At 48.7% G+C, this 25,125-nt stretch overlaps 2 protein-coding genes across 5 annotated transcripts in view; one reads left to right on the top strand and one right to left on the bottom strand.

The window, feature by feature from the left end:
* The window catches only part of Tbxas1 (thromboxane A synthase 1), a 159,944-nt gene that overhangs the window by 129,153 nt on the left and 5,666 nt on the right, over window positions 1-25,125 (top strand). For both annotated transcript variants that reach the window (NM_012687.2, XM_087656007.1), the window contains 1 exon segment: window positions 18,941-19,032. In NM_012687.2, the coding sequence (NP_036819.1) occupies window positions 18,941-19,032 (92 nt within the window).
* Window positions 2,895-25,125, bottom strand: part of Parp12 (poly (ADP-ribose) polymerase family, member 12) — a 74,317-nt gene continuing 52,086 nt past the window's right edge. Inside the window, exons 12-13 of one of the 3 annotated variants that reach the window (XR_015685626.1) lie at window positions 20,189-20,582; window positions 2,895-5,824 (exon numbers count right to left, since the gene is read on the bottom strand). Coding sequence is in view for 1 of the 3 variants with exons in the window: in XM_087658030.1 (XP_087514156.1) it covers window positions 20,536-20,582 (47 nt within the window). In the remaining 2 variants the exon portion in view is untranslated. Of the gene's footprint in view, window positions 5,825-19,635; window positions 20,583-25,125 lie in introns of those variants that run through there. The other 2 variants (XR_015685627.1, XM_087658030.1) reach the window with 2 other exon arrangements.

Genomic DNA, 25,125 nt, shown 5'->3' on the forward strand with positions numbered 1-25,125 from the left:
TCTCTGAACCTTGGCATGGATGTATTGCCTCCTAAAATTCTTAGAGACTCTCAGGGCATTCTAGAGAACTCTAGATGCCAGCACATGAACTTGCAGACCCAGGGTCCAGGCCACAGGGCAGGGAGGGTGGTGGGGTACTCTGGCAGGACAGGGATGTCTTTGCTCAGGGGTGTATGCAGACAGCCCTTGGCTGCTGTCTGTGCTAGTCTGGCTGGCTAGGAGAATTGAGTTTGCTCAGCCATCTGCTCTAGGGCCATGTGCCAACCAAAGTAGGACCAGTTAGTCATGCTTGGTGACCTAGAAGCAGAGAGAGGGCACACAGAGTAAGTGGGGGAACCTTCAGAAGAGGCCACTGATGTCCCTCTCCTGCCTTCATTTGGGTCCATTTCCTCTCGCTCTGCAGGTCCTTAGCAGAAATAAAGACAGTATGTGTATAGTGTGGTATTTTTCACTACTTTCCAGATAGATTCACGTGTCTGGCTAAACTTCTCAAGGGTGACCCTGTTGGTCCCGGGAAAATTCCTTGAAAAGAAACTGTGCTCATTGAGGTGACAGAGAGGATAAACAAGTTGGGCTGGGGTGCTCCCCAACCCCCACAAATTAGACTATGAAGACAACAGGGTGGGTAACTACCACACACATGACCTATGCCAGAGGACTCTTCCAATACTCAGGGAGGGTTGAAGTTCAAGACTATGTAGCTAACCACACTGATAAACTAGGGCTGCAGGATTCCCAACTGGCTTCCTGTCCCTTCCAAAAGAACTGGACAGCCCTGGGCTAACTGGGACCAGCACTCACCAGCCAGAGCAGTCTGTTTCATGCATTGTGCCAGGTCCAGAAAGAGAAGTCCCATATGGTCTTTGCAGTGGCTTCTGTGGCTGAGGGAGCAGAGTCCATAGCATCCTTCCTTCTCTTGGCCAGAGTTCCACACTCAAGAGCACAGTCCTGGCCTCTCCTACTCATCTTTACCCTCCTGACTCCTAAGACCCTCGTCCCAAGAGGGCCTCTTTCTCTGCCTGCCTGGTTTACATCCCATCTCAGAAAGCATCTGCCATGGACTGCTCCACTGGTCTCTTCTCTCCCGTGTCTTTTGTTTGTCCCTGACACAGGCCTTAGAGTCAAAATTCAGGTTTTATTCACTCCATGCCACTAGCCCCACTCCCCTTTTGCCAGATGCCACCATCTGTCCTAATGACCTTACTTGTAAATCCCCAGCCTCCATCCCTCATCTATAAACTACAACTCCTTTACACATGGCACAGGCGACAGTCACCCACAGAACTCTTAAGGACCTAGAACTTCCCATTCTCACAAATGACATCACTGGTTCTGTTCCCACTCCACCCCCGGGCTTGGCATCTCTCCATCATGACCCTGTGCTCATTATAGCCACGTCTCCCTGCCCCTCATTCAGAACCAAGGTTCTGAAGGGTCATCCTGCAAACACCCATAAGGTTTCCCAGCTTGTGGTACAGGTGGTGTCCGGAGTGCGAGGTGTGCTCGTCCCTACCTGACACCCCTTCATTAACCCACCTCGGCAGCTCAAACTTAGAGCTGTTCCTCTCAGCTCACCCATGTAGCAGCCAGTTCCACAGACCTGCATCCTGTCAGTGACTCATGACCCTGTTCTCCCAAAATTCGTCCTACATCCTGGTTCTGATTGCTAAAACCTCCTATCTTGGTCCCTAAAGGGCTCCATCCTGTGCCCACCCCTCAGGATGCTGATGGCTTTCTGGCCCTCCCTTCTCCAACACACACACACACACACACACACTCTCACACATACTCACACATACCACACACACACATACACACACATATACACACACACCAAACACACATACACACAGACACACACATACACTCACACACACCACACACACATACACACACTCACACACACCACACCCACATACACACACATACACACACACAAACCACACACACAGACACACATACTCACACACACCACACCCACATACACACACACATACACACACACATACACACACAAACCACACACACACACAGACACACATACTCATACATACCACACACACCACACACACACCACACATACACACTCACACACCACATACATACTCACACACCACACACACACACACACACACCACACACACACACTACACACACACATACACACACATTCACATACACACACACCACATATACACATACACACACACTCATACACACCACACACACCACACACACATACACATACACACACCACACACACACATACGCACTCACACACCACACACACATACATACACACACACCACACACACATACACACACTCACATACACACACACCACACACACACACTCACATACACACGCATGTGCTATCTTCCTTCCTTGCCCTCTTTACCACCCCACCCTCCCAGTGTCTGTGTGTAGCCAGTCATACACTTGATTTCTGCTTGTGCCTGCCTGGTCCAATGACCCAGAGGGAGAAAAGTCCACAGCAGGTCGGCCTTCCTGTGTGACTTGGGATGCCACCTCTGATACCTAGAGGTATCACCCTCTTGGCCATGCTAACCAACCTTCGTGCTAAGTCCCCATGATCAGCCTTGCCCCTGCGTGGGGTCAGACGCCTGAGGCTGTAGGGTGATGAACCAGGCATTCCTGTGTGCACAAGGCCCAGAACCAGAGCAGCAGGCATAGAGACAAAAGAAACACAAGACTCTAAGATCCCCAGCCAAAACAAATTGCCCTCATTAACACCGGCCTCCACCACCATCTCTGGGCTGGGACCGGGCTGAAGTGGGGCAGAAACCACAGAAGAGCGTGTGCCAGTAAAATGGCAATAAACACGCGGCGGCGGCGGCGGAACACGGTTCAGCGCTGTTCCAAAACCTTGTTTAACTGCTTTTATTGTTTCTGTGTGAAAGAACACAAATGCATCTGGAAAACTGCTTCAGCATCAGGCTCCTGTTCTCTAAGGAGGGCTTTTCAATGTCCCCGCCCCCACCCGAGGCAGATCCTGACCTTCACAGTGTCCCCCGTGAAAGCCACAGGGCTCTCCCTTCCAGCCATCCACTAGAATGTCCCTGTGCCCTTGGCCCGAGGGACTGTGCGTTGGCCATCTCTACCCGTACACTCCACCCGTACTCTGGTGCAGAGCAGATAGAACAAGCGCTCGCCATAGGGAAAGCAGTGCACAGACCTGAACCGGTCCCAGGGGAAGCTGAATGGATCCTTTTGAGGCAGGCGACATTCTTATTAGGGGAAACGGTTTATTTCTGAAAGAATCCATCACTGAAATAAACACATAAACTGAGGGTCTTCTGTCATGTGTGACGGAGGAAGCGACTTGTTCTCATGAGGCCAGAGTCACCCTTTGGGGTTTATCCCACATTAGAACAGCCCAATCAACAGATAAGAAAGTCAGAAGAGAATTCTGAGAAAGGGACCCAGAGCTGAGACTGGTGGAAGGCCCAAGGTATCAGGACGCATTAAAGGGACAAGTGGAGTGGCCTTTGTGTGAATTGTTGGGCGCCACAGGCTCAGGGGAGACTCTCCCCATGCAAGCCCTGGGGCCTCTGTGCTCCTTCTGCAGTGCTCCATGAGTGGACCATGAGGAGGAGAGGCAGGTGGGTTCACGACGAACCTGTATCTCCCCCAGAGCCGACTGTGACCTCCGCATCTTCTGTGGCCACATGCCACAGGGAGTAGAGGGGAGCCACAGCTCCTCCGGGGAGGCTGTAGGAGTCTGTCTGCAGAGCTGCTGGCAGCCGGCTTCACTGGGACTCAGCCAGACGTGGGGAATCTGAATGCATGGAACAGCTACTTTGAGCAATCACTAAACTGTGGAAAAATAAGACTCTGAGGCAGGTGCTGTCCCTGATTAAATCCCTGCCCCAAATTAATTAAAAAAACAAAACGAACAAAACAAAACAAAAGACAAAAACCTTTCTCCCAATAAGCGTCATTCTGCTTCACTTCCAGCTGGAGAAGGGGCGTGGCATAGGAGGGAAATTCATGCCATCCTTCACTCGGGGGCTTTCTGCTCTTAGTTTTGCTGTTGCAGAGGCCCCTCTTGGCAAGAATTCCTTCTCATGAGAGCCACCAGCTGCAGGGAAAGACCTAAAATAGCACCAGGTGGAAAGGAGACAGGCCCCAGTGTTATAGGAGGGGCGAGCGTCACAGAATCATGGACCCACCCTAGGTTTAGCCCCAGCTCTCCCGTTGCCATTCCTAAACTCCGGAGCCTCCGTTCCCTCCTGGGTGACGTGAGCAGCTGCATCAGTTACTTTTCTGTGTGAAATTTGCTGTGATAGGATACTATAACCAGACACAACCTGCAGTGATTGTGCCTTACAGTTCCAGAGGAGGAGTCCACAACAGCGGAGGAGGCCCAGAGGCCGGAAGCTGTGAGATTCCCTCTTGATTGCACTTAGGAAGTAAACAGAGCAAACTAGAAGCGAGCAAATCTGTGCCCCTCAAAGCCCACCCCCAGTGATGTACTTCCTCAGCAAGTCTGTACCTTCTAAAGCTTCATAAGTCCCCAAGGACTCCACTAACAGGGAACCGAGCCTGTGGGTCAACAGAATTCAAACCGACAGAATCTTTGTTGTCATTAGCCTTGCACAAACCCTGCAGTTCATAAAGTGCCACAGAAAGAAGGGAGGTCACTATGGTACTCCTCTCGCAGGAAGACAGGGTTAGACACAGCCAGGAGCCCAGGACCAGATCCTGGTCACCAGCTGGGAAACACTGGAGTTCCAGGGAAGCTCTCTTCCCACAGCCATGACCTGGAGCCAGGAAATGGTTGAACCTGGATCCATCTGGAACACTAAGCTGCAACCCTGCCTCACCTTGGAGGATTTACTCAATAACACCTTCCATCCTCCTTCCACACGGTCCAGAGAGGACCGCCTCACCGCATCTCCCCAGGGTAGCCGACGGACATGGGATCTTGTCTTTGGTATAACTCTCCTCTCTGAGGTGGGATGGGGCTTGCTTGTGTGTCTTCACAGCCTGCGATGTCCATGGACTCATTCTGCTAAAGCAGAGGATCATAACCAGTGCTCTTAAGAAAGCCTCCACCAGCACGTACAAGGGCAGTGTGGCTGTGATTCTTCAGGTGGACATTGGCCCGTTTTCCAGATGAATAGACAACACCTCTGAGATTCCCTCTTGAGTTCCTTGACTGGTCTCCCAGACCCACACACACCCCTGAGAGCATTGGTCTGACCACATATCTTTCCACTTAACATGCTCAGGACCACCCTCAAGCTGCCAGACTGGCAAGCAGGAATAAGATATCCAGTTAAATCTGAATTTCAGATAAGCAATGCATGATATTCTTATAGCACAAGAACGTCCTGTGCAGTATCACACATACACACAGCTTACATGAAAAGCATTTTGGTCTAAATTCAGGTTGCTGTAGCAAAATCACCACAGGCTGGGGCCTGGAACGACAGAGAGCAGTTTCTCACAGGTCTGGGAAGTTCCAGAATGAATGCACTGGCAGCCCTGGGTCCTAGGAAGGCCTTGCATCAGGGTCCACACCTTCTCTCTGTACACTCTCTTGGCTTTCCTCGGTGCTCCCCAGAAAGAAGGAGGAGTGCGGGAGCACTCACGCTTTGTTCTCTTTCTATAGTCCACACTGCCTGCTTGCGAGCAGGAGCGTGCGTGCAGGGTGCCGAGGAATGCAAAGGCACGCTACTGAGCTCGCCTCCTATTCCGCTGATCCAGAGCAGACCCAACTTCATCCCTCAAGTACGACGTCTTCCTTGGGACTTTCTGTGGCCACCCGAGGAGGATGTACCACGTACTGTCTCGGACCTGAGCACAGAGAAACAGAGGTTCAGCTCAGACAGAACACTGGCTGAGCCTGTAGGAGGTCCCGGGAAACTTCATCTCTAACACAGCCAAGCCAGAAAGGGAGGACAAGGGAGAAAGAAAACAGACCAGAGAGAACACATCCTGTGCTGTATATCTGGGTTTTCTTCCCTGTTTTCTGTCTTTAAATGCTTCCCTCTCTAGCACTATTCGCAGAAAGCACACTGCTGCGCCTCCATCTATTGGCCTGTGCTCGGAAGCCGCCTCTGCCCCTCATTTGCTGAGCACTTCGAGTTATTTCACCCGCCTGGCCTGTGGTTCCTCGTGATAGGGTTACATTTCTGGAACCTGGGGATTTCCTCTCGTGTTTCCTTTGAAGTGTCCCATGACTGATATCCAGTGCCAGCAAGAACACTGGTGTCTAATTCTTTTTCCCTGAACTGGTTCACAAAAAATACCTGTAGGGGCTGGAGGGATCGTGGAGCAGTTAAAAACACATGCTGTTCTGGTAGGGAACCAGGTTTAGTTCCCATAGTTCCCATAGTGGCTTGTAACTCCAGTCCTAGGGTATCTAATGCCCTCTTCTGGCCTTCGCAGGTACTGCATGCAAGTGAATGCACTCGCTGGCTACACAGCCAGGCAGACTCATACTACATACATGCATGCATGCATGCATGCATACATACATACATACATACATACATACATACACACACACACACATACATTCACAATCAAGGTAAATAAATAAAAAGAGCCTTAATTCTCAATGATTCTTAAAATCTGGTACCTGATACTATTTGGGCCTCAAAATATCACTCTTGGACAAACAAGGGTTTAGTTTAATGGAGAAGAGCATTTTCCCTGCCTGGCTTGGACTTGGCCCTCTGCCCCACTTATACCCTGACCCTTTAAAATAGACTGAGTAGACAGTACGGATCTAAAAACATGTGTGTGTGTGTGTGTGTGTGTGTGTGTGTGCACGCGCGCATGCGCGCACACACGCGCACGCGTGCGTGTAAGGGAATCCTATTATAATAAATCTCATCACAGTGGAGATCTTTTTCTAGAAAATTCTGAGCCCAGACAATGGCTCATTTATTTGAACTCACATTTAAAACAACAGGACTCCAGGTCAACAAAAAGGATTTCTCTGGATCTTGGAGTTGATTGCAAAGGGATTTACAACACATGGGGGTGGGGAGCTGTTCAATGATAGATTCTGGGCAGGTGGAAGGTGACCTTGCAAACAAACCTAAGATGGTCTGCTGGCGATGCTGTGACATCCTGTGGGGCAAGGCCCACCTACGACAGTGTGAGACAGAGGCCCAGGAGCCCTGCCTGGGAGGATGTTTGGGTAAATATTTGGGCAGCTTTTGGCTGCCGCTGCTACACTGGTGTACTGAGCTGGAGACCAGAGGAAATGGCTCTTGTCTCCCAGGCCCTCCAATGATACATTTTGATAAACATCCAGACAGGCTGACTCTGGCCCAAGCTCTGTGAATATATTACATATTCCACAACCAGCAGAGACCGTGCTCCAGGCATGGTGGCAGAGAGGGGGCAGGAAGCAGGAGGGCGGGAGGGGTCTGGAACCGGCTGTCTAAATTTAACAGGCAGTGGCTTTTAGGCCAAGCGGATAAAAAATAAATTCCAGTGCTCAGAGCTCTTATCTCTGTTTACCATTTCTCCAAACAGTGAATGACCTACTCTGACTCTCAGGGTAGATTATCAACAAAAGCACACAGGAAGTAGGGGCGGGTGGACGGTAAATCGTGGACCACTCCACCTTCCCGTGGCATTTACTTGGTCTGACAGAGTGGCTAAAACATGCTAGGGTCACAAAGCTGTCTTTGAGCAGATGAGGTCTGACCCCGGGACATCAGACCAAGTCAGAGGTGGAGGCACCTTGGGGTCACCCACCCATTGACAGAGGTGCATCTGCTAACATCACCCAGCATTTCCCGCCACATACGTGACCTTCAGCACGAAACAAACACACTCCTGTTCCTTGTATTCAGTCTGTCCCCAGTCCTTTCAGGACACAGGACACAAGGCGTGCAAGTTTCACATTTCTCCCTGTCGATCACTTCTGTTCGCTGGTGTCTGTTCTGGCCCCTCTCCTCCTAGCTGGCAATGCACTAGCCTTCCATAGTCCTGAACCCTTGATAAGGGCAGCCCATGTCATGATAGCAAATACTCAAGATGATCAATTAGTAAAGAGAAGCAGGGCTGTTCAGGCTCCCGGTTATGAGGGTTACAGTCTTGGTTGTAGGCCCTTTGTTGCCTAGAAACAGGCAGGATTCAGTGGAGTGACGCCTTCAACTCGTGGCTGAGATGCTAAAAGAAGTGGAATGGGCTGGGGTCCTGCTATCCCCTTCAAGGTCAACCTTCCAACAACCTGATGACCTCAGCCTAAACCCCACCCCTACATTTCCATGGCTCCCACAAAGCACAGTGCTGCTGTTTTCCCGGGTGAGCCTCTAACACACGGACTGTCATGGTTCAGAGCCAGATTACAGCAACCTGAGATATTGTTCTGAGTCCCTTCCTTCCCAGTGACCCAGCCACCTCCACTGGGCAGGAGTGAAGTTCAGTCCCTCTGTGCTTTCCTTTCTCTTAATCCCCAAGGGCGCAGATACTTTGTGTGACTGGGTTTCATCTTCGCACTTCCAGGCACAAGCTGCTGTCCCTAGCGGGCGGGGGGGCCCTAACACAGATCTTCAGGTAGCAAGCACCTTCTACCCCGTGGATCCTGTTTCCATCTTTCTCCCAGTCACCAGCAGTGAAGCCTGTGGACCCTTCCTTCCCTGTGGACCTTTCTCTCCCAAGCTGCCCCTCCCCTCTGCTCTTCCCCTATAACAGTGATACCCAGGCTGCACATGAGAAGTCCCTGGGGAGCTTGGGAAAAACAACACCAATTGAATTTGAACGCCTGGGGTGAGCCCACTCCATCGAAGCAGCACTCGCAGACAGCACCAACATGGAGATGTCTCCATTACACTCTTCTCAGGCTTGGAGTCACCCCCACTCCCGCAGTAACCCCTACCTTGCTTCCAGCTCCTCCTGTTCCATCTATTCTTCCTGTCCTTGTCAGATCACACAAACACCATTTTCACTGTGTTACCTCCACTCTTCCGAAGCCACCAGTGGCCCCACCAGAACAATAAATCTTTGCATGAACAAATGAATGGCTTCCACGACGCACAATGAATTCCATATGCTCTGGGATTGTATCTTATCTCTTCTCCACCCTCCCCGCCTCCCACAGGCTGCTAAGCAATGTCTATCCGTGGAATGAGTGAACAAATACATTTTCCTCGCAAATTAAATGCAGTCCACTCTTTCTCCACACCCAGAGAGCAGGCTGGGTGATTTAACGATCATTTGCAAAAGGGCTTATTTCTCTAAGCATCGGATACAATCAACTCTGAATGATTCATGCTAATGGAGAGGACTGAATGCTAAATATTACGAAACACAAAACAGCAGCTAATTCAAAAACGTAAATTTGCCAGAATGCACTTTTACCCATGAGTACTTGCAGTGCATTTGATAATTGGGACTTTTCTTTTTAAATATGCTTTTTTCTTTTAGATATGTCTTATTTGTTCCCACCTCCCCCTACACCACCCCAAGGCTATTCGAATAAGAAATTCAACTCCCAAAACAGCACCCAAGTTTGTTGCCTCAACTCCTTCCTGGGATAGTTAAAACTGCTAGACTTCAGACTATCAGAATGGATCAAGGGAACACATGGGGGAAACCATGGAGTTGGAATAAGCAGAGAAAATTATGTCAACTTGACGCTCTTTGACGATTCATACTCAAAATTTGAGGGAACCTGTTTGAAGTATCTACTGCAGCTGATCCCACACATACTTAGGACCCAGGAACCTGAGTACAAACCCAAAATCCTAGGTAAGAACACTCACACCAGCTCTGTTCACGATGGCCACCAAGCGGGAAGTCACCCACTTGGAAAGGATGGACCCATGGCTGCGGCTGTGTATCCATGGTGGCGCATGTGAGCGTGTGCTCAGTGGCAGCATCCCTGACTAGTGTGCACAATGTCCTGGGTTCCATCTGAACACAAGGAAACAGCAAAAGGCAGGGGAAGTTACAACTACAGCTACACTCAACACGGACAGGTCACAGACAGTTCTGAGGAAAAGGCGGCAGACAGAGCCTGCTTACTAAACACGCCACTGATAAAAGCCGGGGTGGGGGGGGCAAAGCTATCTCCATGGTCTATGTCAGGTACTTCTGAAATGGCGGAGGCAGGAGTGGTGCACAGAACACTCCAGAGTTCTGGAATGTTCTGTGTCTTGGTCTGGAAGAGGGGAAGGAGGCTGAGGTGGATAGTAAGGCAAAAGGAAAAGGCTTGGCATAGAAGACCTGGACTCAGTCTCAAGTCTGCTTTTGACTCTAGCCATGTGGCCTGGAACACTTAACCTCTGGGACTCTGGGGTACGAGGGGAGATCCATTACAAGATGGACAACAAAGTTGCCTGTCTCTCGGGGCAGTTGCGAGGACTGAATGGTATACAAATGTGGGTTCTCTGATGAGCAGAATGGAACCTCACAAAAAGAAATCCTGTGGTTTTATTCTGTGAAGGCAAGATCCTGCGGAGGGATGGCACCGCTGATGACATTCAACCCGGGGCTTTAGGTGGAGAGAGATGATGAAGGTGGTGATAAGGATGATGATGTGTGTGTGTTCATGTGCACATGTGCATACATGTATGTGGTGTGTGTATATATATGTGTGTGTATGTGTATGTGATATGTGTGTGGTATGTTGTATGTGTATGGGTATGTTATATATATGTGTACATGTGGTATGTGGTGTGGTGTGTGTATGAGTGTGTGTGTGTGTGTATGTGTGTGTGTGTGGTATGTGGTGTATGTATGTGATGTGGTATGTGTATGAATGTGTGTGTGGTATGTGGTGTGGTGTGTGTGTGTGTGTGTGTGGTATGTGGTGTGGTGTGTGTATGAGTGTATGAGTGTGTGTGTGTGTGTGTGTGTGGTATGTGGTGTGGTGTGTGTATGAGTGTATGAGTGAGTGTGTGTTTGTGTGTGTGTGTGTGTGTGTGGTATGTGGTGTGGTGTGTGTATGAGTGTATGAGTGAGTGTGTGTTTGTGTGTGTGTGTGTGTGTGTGTGTGTGTGTGTGGTATGCGGACAGCTGTGAGTATGCCTATGCCAGTGTTATATCTTCTTTCGTTTGTCCCCTCAGCTAATCCCTTAATGGCCTGGGCCTCTGAGCCCAGGCACACCTGAAATAATCCCTTTGTTTGTGTGAAATGAATCCTGGCTCTTTTCTTTTAATGTGGATATAAATAGATGCCACGCACACGCTCCTCGTGGCTTCCTCTAAGCTATGGATGTATTTCTGCCTCTAACTGCCAAGTTCTCTAAAACTAGCACACAATACTTTCTGAGCATTGCTACCTAAGCCAGGAAACTTAAGAGAAGAGTGTGTGCACGAATGAGTACACACACACACACACACACACACACACACACACACACACACACGTGCCCCACATCCAGGTCCTGTGACTCCTCACTTAAAGTCTGAATCAGCTGACAGGAATCCACTAAATGAACTCCTATGAAATCTCAGAGATGAACCCTCAATTGGGAGAAGTTAGAGGAAGCCAGTGAGACCCCAGGCCAGGCAGGGAGACCCAGGACTGGCAGTGTCTCAGTCAAAGTTTCTACTGTGTAATGAAACACAGTTGGGGAGGAAAGGGTTTATTCTGCTTACTTCCACATTGCTGTTCATCACTAAAGGAAGTCAGGACAGGAACTCAAGCAGGACAGGAACTTAAGCAGGAACTAGAGGCAGGAGCTGAAACAGACCATGGAGGAGTGCTGCTTCCTGGCTTACTTCCCCTGGCTTGCTCAGCCAGCCTTCTTATAGGACCCAGGACTACTGGTTCAGGGATGTCACCCACCATGGGCTGGATCCTCCCTTGTTGACCACTAGTTGAGAAAATGCCCTACAGCTGGATCTCATGGAGGCATTTCCTCAACTGAGTCTCCTTCCTATATCAAGTGGGCACACAAACCCAGCCAGTACAGACAGGGAGAAGCCAGGCCATGTGCCTCAAGGAGGGGTTTGCTCCTCAGTTTGTTGTTAAAGGGACAGGGCTGAGGTCATCACATTCTCCACAGATCTGTTTCATTCTATGGTCTATGCTCCCTGAGAATCCAGGGGTGTGGGACCTTTTAATTCCTGTGTCTGTATTTCCCCCAACTTTTCCTTAAACTTAAAAGATTTTTAATTCCCTGCTTCTAGAGAAAGGAGACAACATTAGGCCCTGTTTGTACAACACATGAGTAGCCATGGGGTGGGGGGGTATCAATGTCACGTGAGGCTGCCGCAGAGGAACCACAGGAGCCAGCCATTTCTATTGCGTTGACAAAACAAGAAAATGTTAATGTTTCCATCAGGTCCCTGAATCTGCAGGAGAAAAGTCTTTGTAATTCAATATCCTTATTTTCATTTATATTCCAGGTCACATCTGTGTACACAGCTAGTGTGTGGATATGTGTCAGTTTATGCGTGTGCCTAGCTTTCAAAGAACACAATAATAATACACACACACACACACACACACACACACACACACACACACACACACACACAACTAAATGTAATGGGAGAGGGGTAAAAAAAAAATCTAAATGTAGCAACATAAGGCTACCAGGAAAGGGAAATTTTGTTTCTCACTTAAAAGATGTGTCAATAACCTGGGTGTGGTGGCACTTGGGAAACTGAGGCGGGGGATCACAAGTTCATGGCCACCTAGGGCTACAAGGCAAAAGACCCTATCTCAATAAAAGGAAACGAAACAAAACAAAAAACAAAGATAAGTTAAATAAGTTCAATATAGGGAGCTGGAGAAATAGCTCAGGGGTTAACAGCACCGGGAGAGGATCTCTTGTAGAGCACCCTGGTTCAAATCCCAGCACCTACACAATGGCTCACAACCATCCATAACTCCAGTTCCAGGGGATCTGACACCTTTTCCTGAACTCGTAGGGCATCAAGCACATACAAGGTACACTTAATACACATAAAAGCAAATGTTAATTTAAAAAATCAGGGCTGGAGAGATAGCTCAGCGAGTAAGAGCACTGGCTGCTCTTCCAGAGGACCCAGGTTCAATTCCCAGCAACCACACGACAGCTCGCACCTATCTGTCACTACAGTTCCAGGGACTCTGTTGCCCTCACACAGACATACATCCAGTCAAAATACCAATGAACATAAAGTAAAAATAAATGATTTTTTAAAAAGAGGCCAAAACCTAAAGAAATAAAACTAGAATTTACTGACCAGTGAAGACCAAACATAAATGAAAATCTCCCTGAAAATCTAGGGATACTGGTGTGTGAGTGTAAACACGGGGTGGGGGGTCCCGAGCACTTTTTAAATTTCCATTTTCTTGATATTTAATTTCCTACTTTCTAGGAGCACAGAAATTCATTTTATAAAGCAAATCCCAGTTGATATGACTTTAATAAGCCTTGGGAATCACTTTCTTACTAACACTCCTTACAGAAGACAGATGTCTCTTCTCGCACGGAGTCTTGCCAGTGGGTGTTCCCATCAGAAACACCAACCAGTTTGTTACAGTTTCCAGAAGCTCCATTTTCATCATGCATTTGTCCATCCTGTGATTTGGGGAGGGACATCTGAGAGGACCTAGTAATGGTGCCCCAGCACCTGGGCCAAACTGTAGCTGTTGTATGATCCATTCAATACTGTGTCCTTCACTTGTGGAACATGGTGGCTCCCCAAGGACTGGCCAAGGAGAAGGACAGATGGGGCTTCTTTATGGGTGAGAGGTGGGTTTCAGGTTCCTTACTTTTAAGTCTGGAGGCTGCAGAATCCAGACTGACTTCATAATATCTTTTGGAAACTTAGATGTTGACATGTTGCCTGGCTGGAAGTAAGAGGACATCCCTACTCAGCCCTCAGAGTAATCCTGGCCCTCCAGGCCAAGCAGACCCCACCCACTGTTCCCTTATTCTCCTACGCTCTGTCTCTCACTTCCTAGACCTCCTCAGGAATATGAAGCAACTGTTAGAAACTGGAACAACAGCCTGGGGTTGGGCCAGTCACAGCTCAGTGTTGTCCCTCTGTCTCTTCCTACATGTGGGCAGGTGTGTGTGTGTGTGTGTGTGTGTGTGTGTGTGTGTGTGTGTGTGTGTTATATCAGTGTGCTTATTCACGTGTGGAGGTCAGAGGTCAACATGAGGTAGCTGTCATTCTCTACCCCTTTTTTCCCCTGAGACAGAGTTTGTCATCAGATCTAGATCATGCCCATGTCAGCTAGGCTGACTTGTCAATGAGCTCTGGCTGGGATCCTCCCTCTTTGTCCCCAGTCCTGGAGTACAGCAGGCTACTATGCCTGGTTTTTATATGGGTGCTGGGGATTTGAACTCTGGTCCTTGAGCTTGTTTACCCACTGAGCCATCTCCCCAGCTCCAGCAGATGCTATTTCTATTTTAAACATGTTGAGTGAGCCTCCAGTCTTTTCTTCCAAGGAGACTTTTGTGGGGGGAATGGGGGGCATATTTTATCTCTTTGAAACAGGATCTCTCACTGAACCTAGAGCTTGTTAATTTGGTTAGACCCACTGGCCATCAAGACCCCATTTTCCTCCTGTCTCTTCCTACTAATGTACGGACAATAGAAGTGGTCTTCAACCTATGGGTTGAACAACTGTTTCCCAGAGGTCACCTAAGACCGTCTACATATCAGATATTTACAATTCATAACATGTCATCACTGCACTAAAAATAAAATGAACCATGATTCTTTAAAAGCAACTACGTCCCCTGATGGAGCTGTGGTATTTGCATCATCCTAGGTTAAGTATCATCCACACGCCTTTCTTATGAAGGCCAATGTGGACATGGCTCCCCCTGGGCTGCTGCCAGTGGTGTGTGTCCCTCCCTTCTCCCATATCACCCTTATCCATTTGCTCACACCATGGCTGACTGGGAAACTGAGGAAAGCAAGGGGCTGGTGTGAGATCCTGCACCTCTTGTGCCTGCCACAGGGCTTACAGCCTGGGTAAAGGAGTGAATGAATGGTTTCCCAAGCTGAATGAGAAGCCCTGTTCCTCCCAAGCCTCTCCTCTACAGCTAGTGCGGTGATGTGTTAGAAGTGTGGTTCCCCACAGGACAGCCCTTGTCACTCTGGATCTCTGGCACCGAGCTGGCAGCTGCCTAAGGTGTGCACCGTGAGAGAATTGAGTGGAAGGTACTCAGAACACACGCTCAGCAAGACTCTGGGCTCAGTTTTCCTCCTGGGCTCTCATTCTTTCTCCCTGGTATCCTGAAGAAGTCAGATACAATGATTCTAAGGTCCCTTTCAGGAACCGGGAGTCTCCGTTTACCATCCACTTGCTGCCCTCTGCTGGCAGGCTCTGCTCAGGCCCTTTGTGTCCCCGAGATCCTGGACTCTGGTTGCCTGGCCTGGATTTAACTCAAATGAAAGGTGTGTTTCTCTTTACCCTGTATGCTGACACCTCCTGTGCTGCGGTCACTCGAGGTTCCAGGAAGGCTCTCAAGAGCCACCAGAGGCCAGCAAATCCCCAGACAGTGGGCCCAGGCCTACACAGTCAGAACACCGGGCCGTCGTGATGCTCACAGTCACACTTGAGTTAAAGTTTAGAGGCAGTGAAAGCCAATGCAGAGAAAGAACAAGTGAAGGTGTGGACTTTATAGTGAAGGTGTCAGCCCACCTAATGGGCTTCTCCCTTTTAACAAACCTGGAGAGTTTATAATCACACAAGTTTGGTTGGGAGCCAGAACCATTTACCCGTCAGAGAAACAGCTCCTACCTCTAACATACACACACACACACACACACACACACACACACAGAGAGAGAGAGAGAGAGAGAGAGAGAGAGAGAGAGAGAGAGAAAGACAGACAGACAGACAGAGTATTTGTATTAGGGTATAGTTATAGTATGGTCACCATGTGGAGCAGACGGTAGACAGGACTGAGAGCTCTATGAAGCACCAGGAACTGATCTCTGTCCTCTGCCTCTGCTTCTCTCTCTACATCTACTTGGTTTCTTTCTTGAGCCAACTGGTGTTTTACGCTCACTGACCCATGAAGCAGAAGGTAGCCACCAACAGCTCATGACTTACCCACTTACTCCCCCAACTCCAGGCTCCTTTTTCTTTGTCCCAATCCAGGTTTCTACACTGGTCCCCCTGGACTAACTAGCCACGTCTCGCAGAGCTGACTACACAATTTGTGAGGCCTAAAGCAAAATGCAAGCATGGGACTCTTTACTCAAAAGGCAGGAGGAGTGCTGACCATGCAGGTGGAGTGTGGCTCCTTTCCTCCAAGAGCGCTTGTTTGTCATGGTGCTGTTTCATTTCTACTCAATGTCATCCTTAGTAAAGAAAAAAATCATCTAAATTTTCAATTATTTACTTGGCTTTTCCCATATCATACAAAGAGAGTTTCCAAAGTTGCAGGCAGAGCCACAGAAGTAGTGCGACTCACGATTTGTGAACTCAAAGGCCAGAGGACACAAACACAATCTAAACTGCTGAAGATGGGAAGCAGACAAGAAAGTCTCCCCAGAACCCCCAAGCTTAGGGTCTGGGAAAGTCAGTCTGGGAGTCTCCCCTTCCCACAGTCCCCACAGCAAACCACTCCTGGAAGCAAGACTGCTTCCAGGAGTCTTGGATCTGTGCGCCCTCTGAACAGTCCCACCACGTACCCCATGCTCTTCCAGCTTGAGCTAAGATGACCACCATGGTCATCCCAAGATGCTGCAATATGTGAACCCCATTCCCGTTCTCTCGTGTCTGTGTCTAAGGGTCAGAACAGAGAGGGCAACTGAGAACTCCTCCAGGAGGGGCAGCCCAGAAGGGCAGGGAGCAGCCATCTGAGCCCCAGAACATTCACCCAAGTTCTTTCCAACTTCACTCCAGAGCACAGATCTAACAGTGAAGTTATTAGGAGTCTCAAGACAACAGTCACAGAGCACCAGTCCCCCACACAGGGCCTAGATGGAGATGGAAAGGTAACACCAAATAGGAGCCCCGAGTGGAGGTGGGCAGGCATTGGGAAAGCCAGGCGACGGCTGACATTTTATATTACGAAGTGCAAGTATCTCCCTTGCCTTGAAGCTCATGAGCATTCAGACATGGGGTTCAACTACACACGTTTGCTGTGACCTGGCGCTTGATGCCCCATCACTAACGGCTGTGTTTTATTGAGTGGCTGAACCATCATAGATTAGCTAAAGTATTTCTTATAGGCTTCAAGACTCCAGGTGCTTCCTCTCCTGCCACTAACTTTTCTGCATTTACAGCACTCTCCCAGGTAACACTGTAGCCGCCCCAGGGAAGCTCATCAGTGCCCCGCCCGGCAGTATGGCCTTGTGGTCTCCTGGTTGTGGGCCTCTTTCCTGCAAGTAAAGTCTGAGGGGTGTGGGGGGTCTGGTCTATGGGGAGTGACATTTGTAGGGTGGACTCAGTCTGTGAGCCACCTCTTGCTGCTCTGCAGAGGAGGGGGGCACAGAAGAAAGCCCTCCCCCATAACTGAAGGAATGAGGCTGTCACTCCGTGTGTTCATCACTTTTCTCCCTTGCTATAGTGAAACGCCTGACAAGAACGACACTTAGAAAGGGTTCCTCTCATGGTCTCAGTGAATTTGGTCCACCGCAGTGGTGACAGGAGCACAGTGGAGTGACAGGAGCTTCTGTGGTGTTTGCTCATAAGACCAGGGAACAGACCAGGACCTGCCTCTAGCTATCTACTTCCGGAAGCTAGGCTTCACCTCTTAGAGGTTCCTGACTGCTCTAATAATGCTCTCTACCGTCTGGAGAAACAAGCGCTCAAAACATAAGCCTGTGGGAGCATTTCAGAGATGAACAGTAGCACCTGTCAAACAGAAAATACACATGCACACATGCATGCACACACACACGCACGCACACACGCATGCACACAGAGTGTAGTGGCAGGCTGGGGGTGCCTGGGTTAGACCCTGCCCCCCCATGGGGTACCCACACCCTGGTGACTGCACACACTAATATGTCCTCCCCCTGAAAGTCACTAGATGTTAGGAACCCTGACAAATGCACCGCCAAAATTTAACCTGTCTCTTCCACCTTCTAATGTGATGTGCGAGAAACAGACTATTACTATTTTGCAAGTTTTTCATTGTGACTTGCATTCCTCCTCTAGGGCTTTGCCTTTTCATAGCCTTTGACAGCTTTTCGTCTGAGCTGTCTCTTCTTGCTGGTATGTAATAGCTTTGGAGGGTTTTGTCAACTGTTCATCCTTGCTAACTGTTGCAAGCTTTTATTCTTTGCCACATCTCTGTGTGTCTCTTAGCTGTACTGCTGCACCAATTACCATCCAGGTGACAGCCTCTCAGAGCCATAGCTCCCTCACTGAAGGGGTGGGGGAAGCTGCCTCCTTATATTACTGGGAGGATTAAACAAGAGCACAGGCTTACCATGCTTAGCCATGCCAGCAGCTCCCACAAAATACTGACAAAGCCTAAGGGAAAATGGTTTATTTTAGGTTTCAGTTCCAAGTTACAGCCCATCGTGGTGAAGAAGTGAAGGAGTCAGGAGCTTAAAGGAGCTGGTCACAAGTTCACAGTCAGAGAGAGCAGTGAAAGCTTGCATGCCAGTGCTCAACTTGCTTTCCCCGTTTCACAGCCTGGGATCCCAGCGCAGGGAATGGTGTCACCCACAGGGGGTAGGTCTTCCCCTCAATTAACCCTGGCAAGATAACACACTGCAAACCCATCTCCCAGCTGACTCTTCCTTCTGCCAAGTTGACCACACAAACCCTCACACCAGCTCTCTCCATGGTACAGCCAAAGATCCCCAATCCAAGGCTGTATGTTTGTCTTTGGTAATGTAAAACACCAAGAAATGAAACAGCGAGTGCCGGTGGCTACCATGGGGCCATCTGGATGGAATCTACCTCTCATCTTGTGGAACTTTCACAGAAATGTTTGTTGAAGCTGGAACAGAGCTTATGAAACAAGACCCAGAACTGTGAGAGTCCTTCTAACACAACCTCCTTTTGTCTGCTTCCTACCTCAGCCAGCCCCTGAGTACTGCAACCTGCAGGAAGGTCTGCCCTATCTGGACATGGTGGTTGCAGAGACCCTGAGGATGTACCCACCAGCTTTCAGGTATGTCCATGGCCCTTTGGGGCCTTCGCTGACCACTTGTTATCACACATTCTTCAAGAACTGGGTTAGTGGGGTTCCTGGGTTTCTTTGTAACCCCTGGGGCACCAGACACAAGCCCTGAAAAGTCTGGCCCATTCTCCTATAGGTTAACTACCTTTACCAAGCATCGCTAGTCTTTGCATGGCTTTTCTTCTCATCCCAACCCTGTCTCTACCTCCTAGCCTTTGTTGGAATCTGCCATCAGCCCTGCCCATTGATCCTTCCATCCATTCCTCTTCACCCATTCGTCACCTGCACATTCTGTTCTAGACACTAGAAAATTAACCCACACACAGAGCAGCCTGAAGCTCCTGCCCTTGGAGGGGGCATTTAGCAGAGGACCATCTAGGGCTAGAATGTTCCTTCCCTGGTGTCCAAGAACTCCTTGGTGGGGCTCTTACATAAGAGTTCATGCAAAAGACTTCATAGCAGGATTTCTTTTTTCAAAGATTTAGTGTGTGTGTGTGCATGTGTGTGCGCTCATGGGCTTATATGCATCACTAGCGAGGTCTTTTTTTATTTTTTTATTTTATTTTTTTTTTGGTTCTTTTTTTTCGGAGCTGGGGACCGAACCCAGGGCCTTGCACTTCCTAGGCAAGCGCTCTACCACTGAGCTAAATCCCCAACCCCACGAGGTCTTTTTTTAAAATTGTTTGTTTTGATGTGCACGTGTGCCTGCGCAGTTTATGTGCACCACTTGCTCACATATGCCAGCAGAGGCTGAAGGACGTCAGAGCCCCTGGAACTGAACTTTCAGGAGGTCGTGAGTCACCTGGTATTGATGCCGGGAACTGAACCTGGAGAGAACAATAAGGCATCTTAACAGCTGAGCCTTTTCTCCAGGTCCACAGTGAGGGCTTCTGCCTGCCACGCCAGCACTCTGTGGTGACCGCCCTACATTATTACATTCTTGGACACAGTTCAGCACTCCTAACAGGTCACTAACACATCACCACACCGACCTGCAAATCAGACCAGTGACCAAGTCAACTTCTTTCAAACTCTCCCAGACCAAGTGCCCCAGGGAGAAAGGCATCTTAACCAGGTTACAACTATCTTGAAGGTTGCGAGCTCGTGAGCAGACTTCACGGAAACAGCACGAACCACTGAATCATACCTTCCAAACTTCTTTCAGCACTTCTTCAAACATCACGCAGACCATATGGAGATGGCTTTTGTCATTTTTGAGAGAAGCTTATGATTTGAGGGTAGCTGAAAGGGATGTTTCAAACCACAAACGTGACAGGTGTATGTACAGATATAATCCAAAATGCGCAGGCCCAGAAGCAAACACCCGAAGTTGCTGCCAGGCAGTTGAGGGTCTCTTGACCCAGATCAGCTCAGTAATTCAAGGGCTTCCTTCTTGCTCTTCTGATGCTAGCAAGAAGACTGAAGTCTACGGCCTTCCTGTGGCTTTCTGAGGAGCCACAAGTAACCTGATGTCCAATCCTCCTTCTTCGTGATTTATATCCAGATTTCCTCCCACGGGGCTTGCAGGCAGCTGGTATGCGCTGCAAAATGCAAATCCAAGATGAAATTCAAAACAAGTCGTTCAGTAGTAAAGGAGAACAAGGCTGCTTCCAGGACCACCTCCGAGTCCCTGGAACGGCAAGGTCGGGTCTTGCCACCGTCGCCGAGACTCCTGGGAAGGAGGGAACTGGCTGAGCTCAGCAGCTGGATCTCCCCAGCAGGAGGGAAATTATATAATTGGTCTAAACGACATCATTTCAGGCTGGTGCATGCCTTTAACCCCAGCACCCAGAAGTAGAGGCAGGTAGACCTCTGTGAGTTCCAGGTCAGCTAGACAACAACATCAGAGCCTATCTCAAATTTTTAAAAAAAAAAAAAAAAGAAAGAAAGAAAGAAAGAAAAAAATCGTTTCCCAGCTCTAAACCCAATCAAGAATTCATCTCATGGCCAGACATGGTGGTTCACCCCTATAATCCTAGGTAACACTTGAGCAGCTGAGCCAGAAGGATCATGATTTACAGGCTAGCTTGGGCTACACAAAGATCCTATCTTAAAAACAAAAATGAAAATAAAAATAAATACCCCCCTACCCCAGGTCTTCTCTAGGTGACACATTAAGGATGAAGGAAGCAGGCTCTAAAACCCACAGGGACAGACACTTCAGCATGTGGACACTGCCCCCAAGCCTCATTATTATAACTTAACTGAGTACTTCCATTCCCAACGACCTTTCAAATGACTGAGACTCAGACTACGATTTATTTATTTGGCTTTTGTGCAATTACTGGGTAAATTACCCCGGTCTAATTTTCTAATCGCTACACTGGCTCCTTCCCCAACTGTGCTCCCCAACACTTGCTGTTCAGGTCTTCCAGCAGTCTGTCCTGGGGGCGGGAGCAGGGGGCAGTGTTCCTAGCCCGTCCCTTCCGACACTTCTTGTTCCCTCTGTCTTCTTCCTTCTCTTTTCGCTTCAAGGTGCCCCTACCTGTGACCCCCACCCAGGTCATTCAAAGGCTGCCTCCTTCTGTCCTCCCCAGCAATTGGCTGATGCCAGTTTTATTTAACCAATAGTTTTAAATTGGGGAGCAAGGTTTACACGACAGAGGCTGGGGTACTTGCTCACCTTGGAGCAGCCAGATCTTGAGGTACAGAATTTAGCATGTGAGCACAAATTTGAATGGCAGCACCAGACCACCCCCCAACGCACTATAAATAGCCAATGAGTGCAGGAATGGTTCTGGGAACCAGATGCCAAGATCTCCCTTGCTGATGGGAGAGGAGGTAGGGAATCTGAATGATGGTGAAGCTTTCTTCGACAATGGCATCCGGTGCCTGGGCGGCTCCACGCAGGGCTGGTCTAGTGTAGTGCAGCCTGAGCCCTGTCCCAGTCTGCTGTTTGACTTCCACATGCCAGCATGGGTTACCAGTAACAACCTTACAACAACGGGTGGCAAAGACATGACCACTGTCAGTTGTTTCTAAACCTTATGCTCAGCACATTTTCATGAGTCACACAGGAGACCCAGCAACACCAAAGAGGGCAGGTCCTAACCCCCAGCTTGGAGGGAGCCCCGCATGCTGCTCCTAGTGGATTTTAGGAAGGGCATGGCATGTGTCTTCTGGCACTAAAGTTGGGAATTTCATATTCCATGTACGAGCTGAGTTTTAAGCTCTGGGTTTTAGAGTCAGTGCCAAGCCTCATTCTGAAAGTGTTGGAGACTTTGGATCTAAATGGGGTCCCTCGCCTGGCTTCTTTACTGTTTCTGCAACATCCAAAACAAAAAGATTAAACAGAGGTACCCATAGTTACTCGTAATTCCTTCCATGAGCAAAACCAATATATCATTGCACTCTGCCTGGTGATGGTATTTCCTCTAAGGGATTTAGGGATGCTTAAGCCTATCACTCAACATAGACACCAGCATCAGATTGTCTTTAGCACAGGTGGGCAGGGGCAGGAGTGCACTGTGCAGGTGCACATGCACACGTGTGGAAGTGACCAGATAATCACAGCCGTGACCCTCAGGAAGGCCACCCATCACCTTTGAGAAGGGTCTCTTTGGCCTGAGGTTCATCAATTAGGCAAGATGGCTGGCTAGTGACCCTCAGTGACATTACCCCTTGCTTCCCCAGCAGTGGCATTATTCATCTACCACACACCCATCATCACACTCAAGTGTGTGTGCTGCCAAGGCATGCATTTACCAACTGAGCCATTGCCCCAAACACAAGATTATTTACATTTTTATAGTAATTACAAAAATACTATGCTTCTACTTAAAAACAAAAACAAACCCTAAACGATATAGGAGGAGCTAAAGAAAATGGATTTCCAGCCCTGCTCAGTGACATCCCCCGGAAAAGACCCATGGTAGTTTAGGCATTGAGTTGGCCAGTCTTCTATTGCTAGCACAAACCTGAGAAAGACAACTTAAAGAAGGGTTTACACTGGCTCATGGTTCCAGGGGATTCCATCCAAGGTTAGCTTGCTCCATTGCACTCAAGCCTGTGGCAAGACAGAAACTCCCCAGTGGAAGGGCATACAGAGGAAGGCTGCTTACTTCATTAAAGTCAAGAAACAGAAAAGGAGGAGAGAAAGAAAGAAAAGAGAGATAAGGCAGGATGAGAGGGAAAGGTAGAAAAGGGGGCTGGAGAAGAGGAGAAGGAAAAGGGGGCCAGTGACAAGACAGATCCTTCTGTGGCAGGCCCCAACCTGCATCCTCCCACTGCCTAGTTTCCAGTGCCACTAAGTTGAATCCATCAATGGATCAGTTCCCTGATAAGTTCTGAGCCCCCATGATCCAAGGACTTCCCCTAAGGCCTGCCTTAGGGGAACAGTACATTGGGAACCTTTGCTTTAAACACGTGACTCTTAGAGGGGAACCCTTCCTATTCAGACCATTTATAGCAGGTATTGTTCTAGAAATATTATGTCCACATGCAAACACATATAGTCTACTTCTGACAAATAAAACATGCTTAGACAAAACAGCCTGGCTGGATGTTTTCTACCAGATGAGGAAAATGCCCAGAGTCTAGGGCAGTGGTTCTCAACCTATGAGTCATGACCCCTTTGGGGGTTAAATGACAGGGGTCAACTAAGATCATCAGAAAACACAGATATTTACACTATGATTCATAACAGCAATTAAATTAGAGTTATGAAGTTGGAATGAAAATAATTTTACAGTTGAGAGTTAAAACATGAGGAACTGCATTAAAGGGTCACAGCACTAAGAAGGTGAGAACGACTACTTGAGGGTGACAGTTAGGGTTTGATTGCTGTAAAGAGACACCATGACCAAGGCAACTCTTACAAAAGGACATTTAATTGAGGCTGGCTTACAGGTTCAGAGGCTCAGTGCAGTATCATCATATCAGCCTGTAGGCAACATGGGGCTAGAGAAGGATCTGAGAGTTCTTCACCTTGATCCGAAGGCAGCCAGAAGGAGATTGTCTTCCGCAAGCAGCCAGGAGGAGGGTCTCTTCCGACTGGACAGCGCTTGAGCACCAGAGGACCTCAAAGCTTGTCTACACAGTGGCACACTTCCTCCTACAAGGCCACACCTCCTAAGAGTGGCACTTCCCATGGGCCACGTGCACGCAAACCACCACAGTGGGTTTACTTACACCACAGAACTGCTCCCTTGAAAGTGGTTCAAATGATAGCTTGTGTTGTATGTGTCTATTCACAACACAGTACTAAACAAACAAACCTTAGCATAGGATGTCCAGCGTTATCCTAACAGCTACCCTTACTCTAGTCATCCTTCTGTACTATTTTAAGTATTTAGAGCACAGGTTTCCCACTAATTCTAGGCCCTTGCTGAAAGTACAGAAGTGAGAAGGTAAAGGAGCTGGGTACAGGCAGATGGTAGGAGTGCACAGCTCCCAGAATCCTGGCCTTGTAAGAGAACCAGGTCTGACCTTTGGCTCAGCCTCTGGTTTTCCTGATTTCTCAACTCCTGGTCCCCCTACACCCTTCTGTTTTTGGTTGGTTTGATAATCTGAGGGGTTTTTTTAAAAAAAGATTTATTTATTTTATGTATGTGTATACAGTGTTGCAGTCTTCAGACACACCAAAAGAGGGCATTAGATCCAATTACAGACAGTTTTGAGCCACCATGTGGTTGCTGGGAATTGAACTCAGGAACTCTGGGAGATCAGTCAATTCTCTTAACTGCTTAGCCATCTCTCCAACCAATTTCCTTCTCTTAATCACAGCTTCATTAATGATGATCAGTGGCCCAGGAAGGGAGAAAAGAAGAAAAAAGCTGCCAATGTCCATGGGCTGGGCTGCCCAGTATCACAGAGGATCTTGATGAGGACTGTCCATGGGAGGGAGGAGACAGAAGCCAGACAGCAGGGATGGACCACCAGATGCGAGGGAGAAAACTGGGGAAACTCGGGGTCATTGAGAGAGGCTTGATGGCAAATGACAGGATAAGAAAGTTGAGAATCTCCTGTTCTCCCTCAAATACCTGCCCTTGAAAGGTAGCTACAGCCCAGTGCAAGGCAAGCAGAGGGCCACCCAGTCTCATTTCACCTGCAAATGAGAAATGTTTGAAGTGAGGAGGGTGAGGA

This window comes from Rattus norvegicus, chromosome 4 (genome assembly GCF_021556685.1).
Source record: "Rattus norvegicus strain SHRSP/BbbUtx chromosome 4, alternate assembly SHRSP_T2T, whole genome shotgun sequence".
Lineage (NCBI taxonomy): Eukaryota > Metazoa > Chordata > Mammalia > Rodentia > Muridae > Rattus > Rattus norvegicus.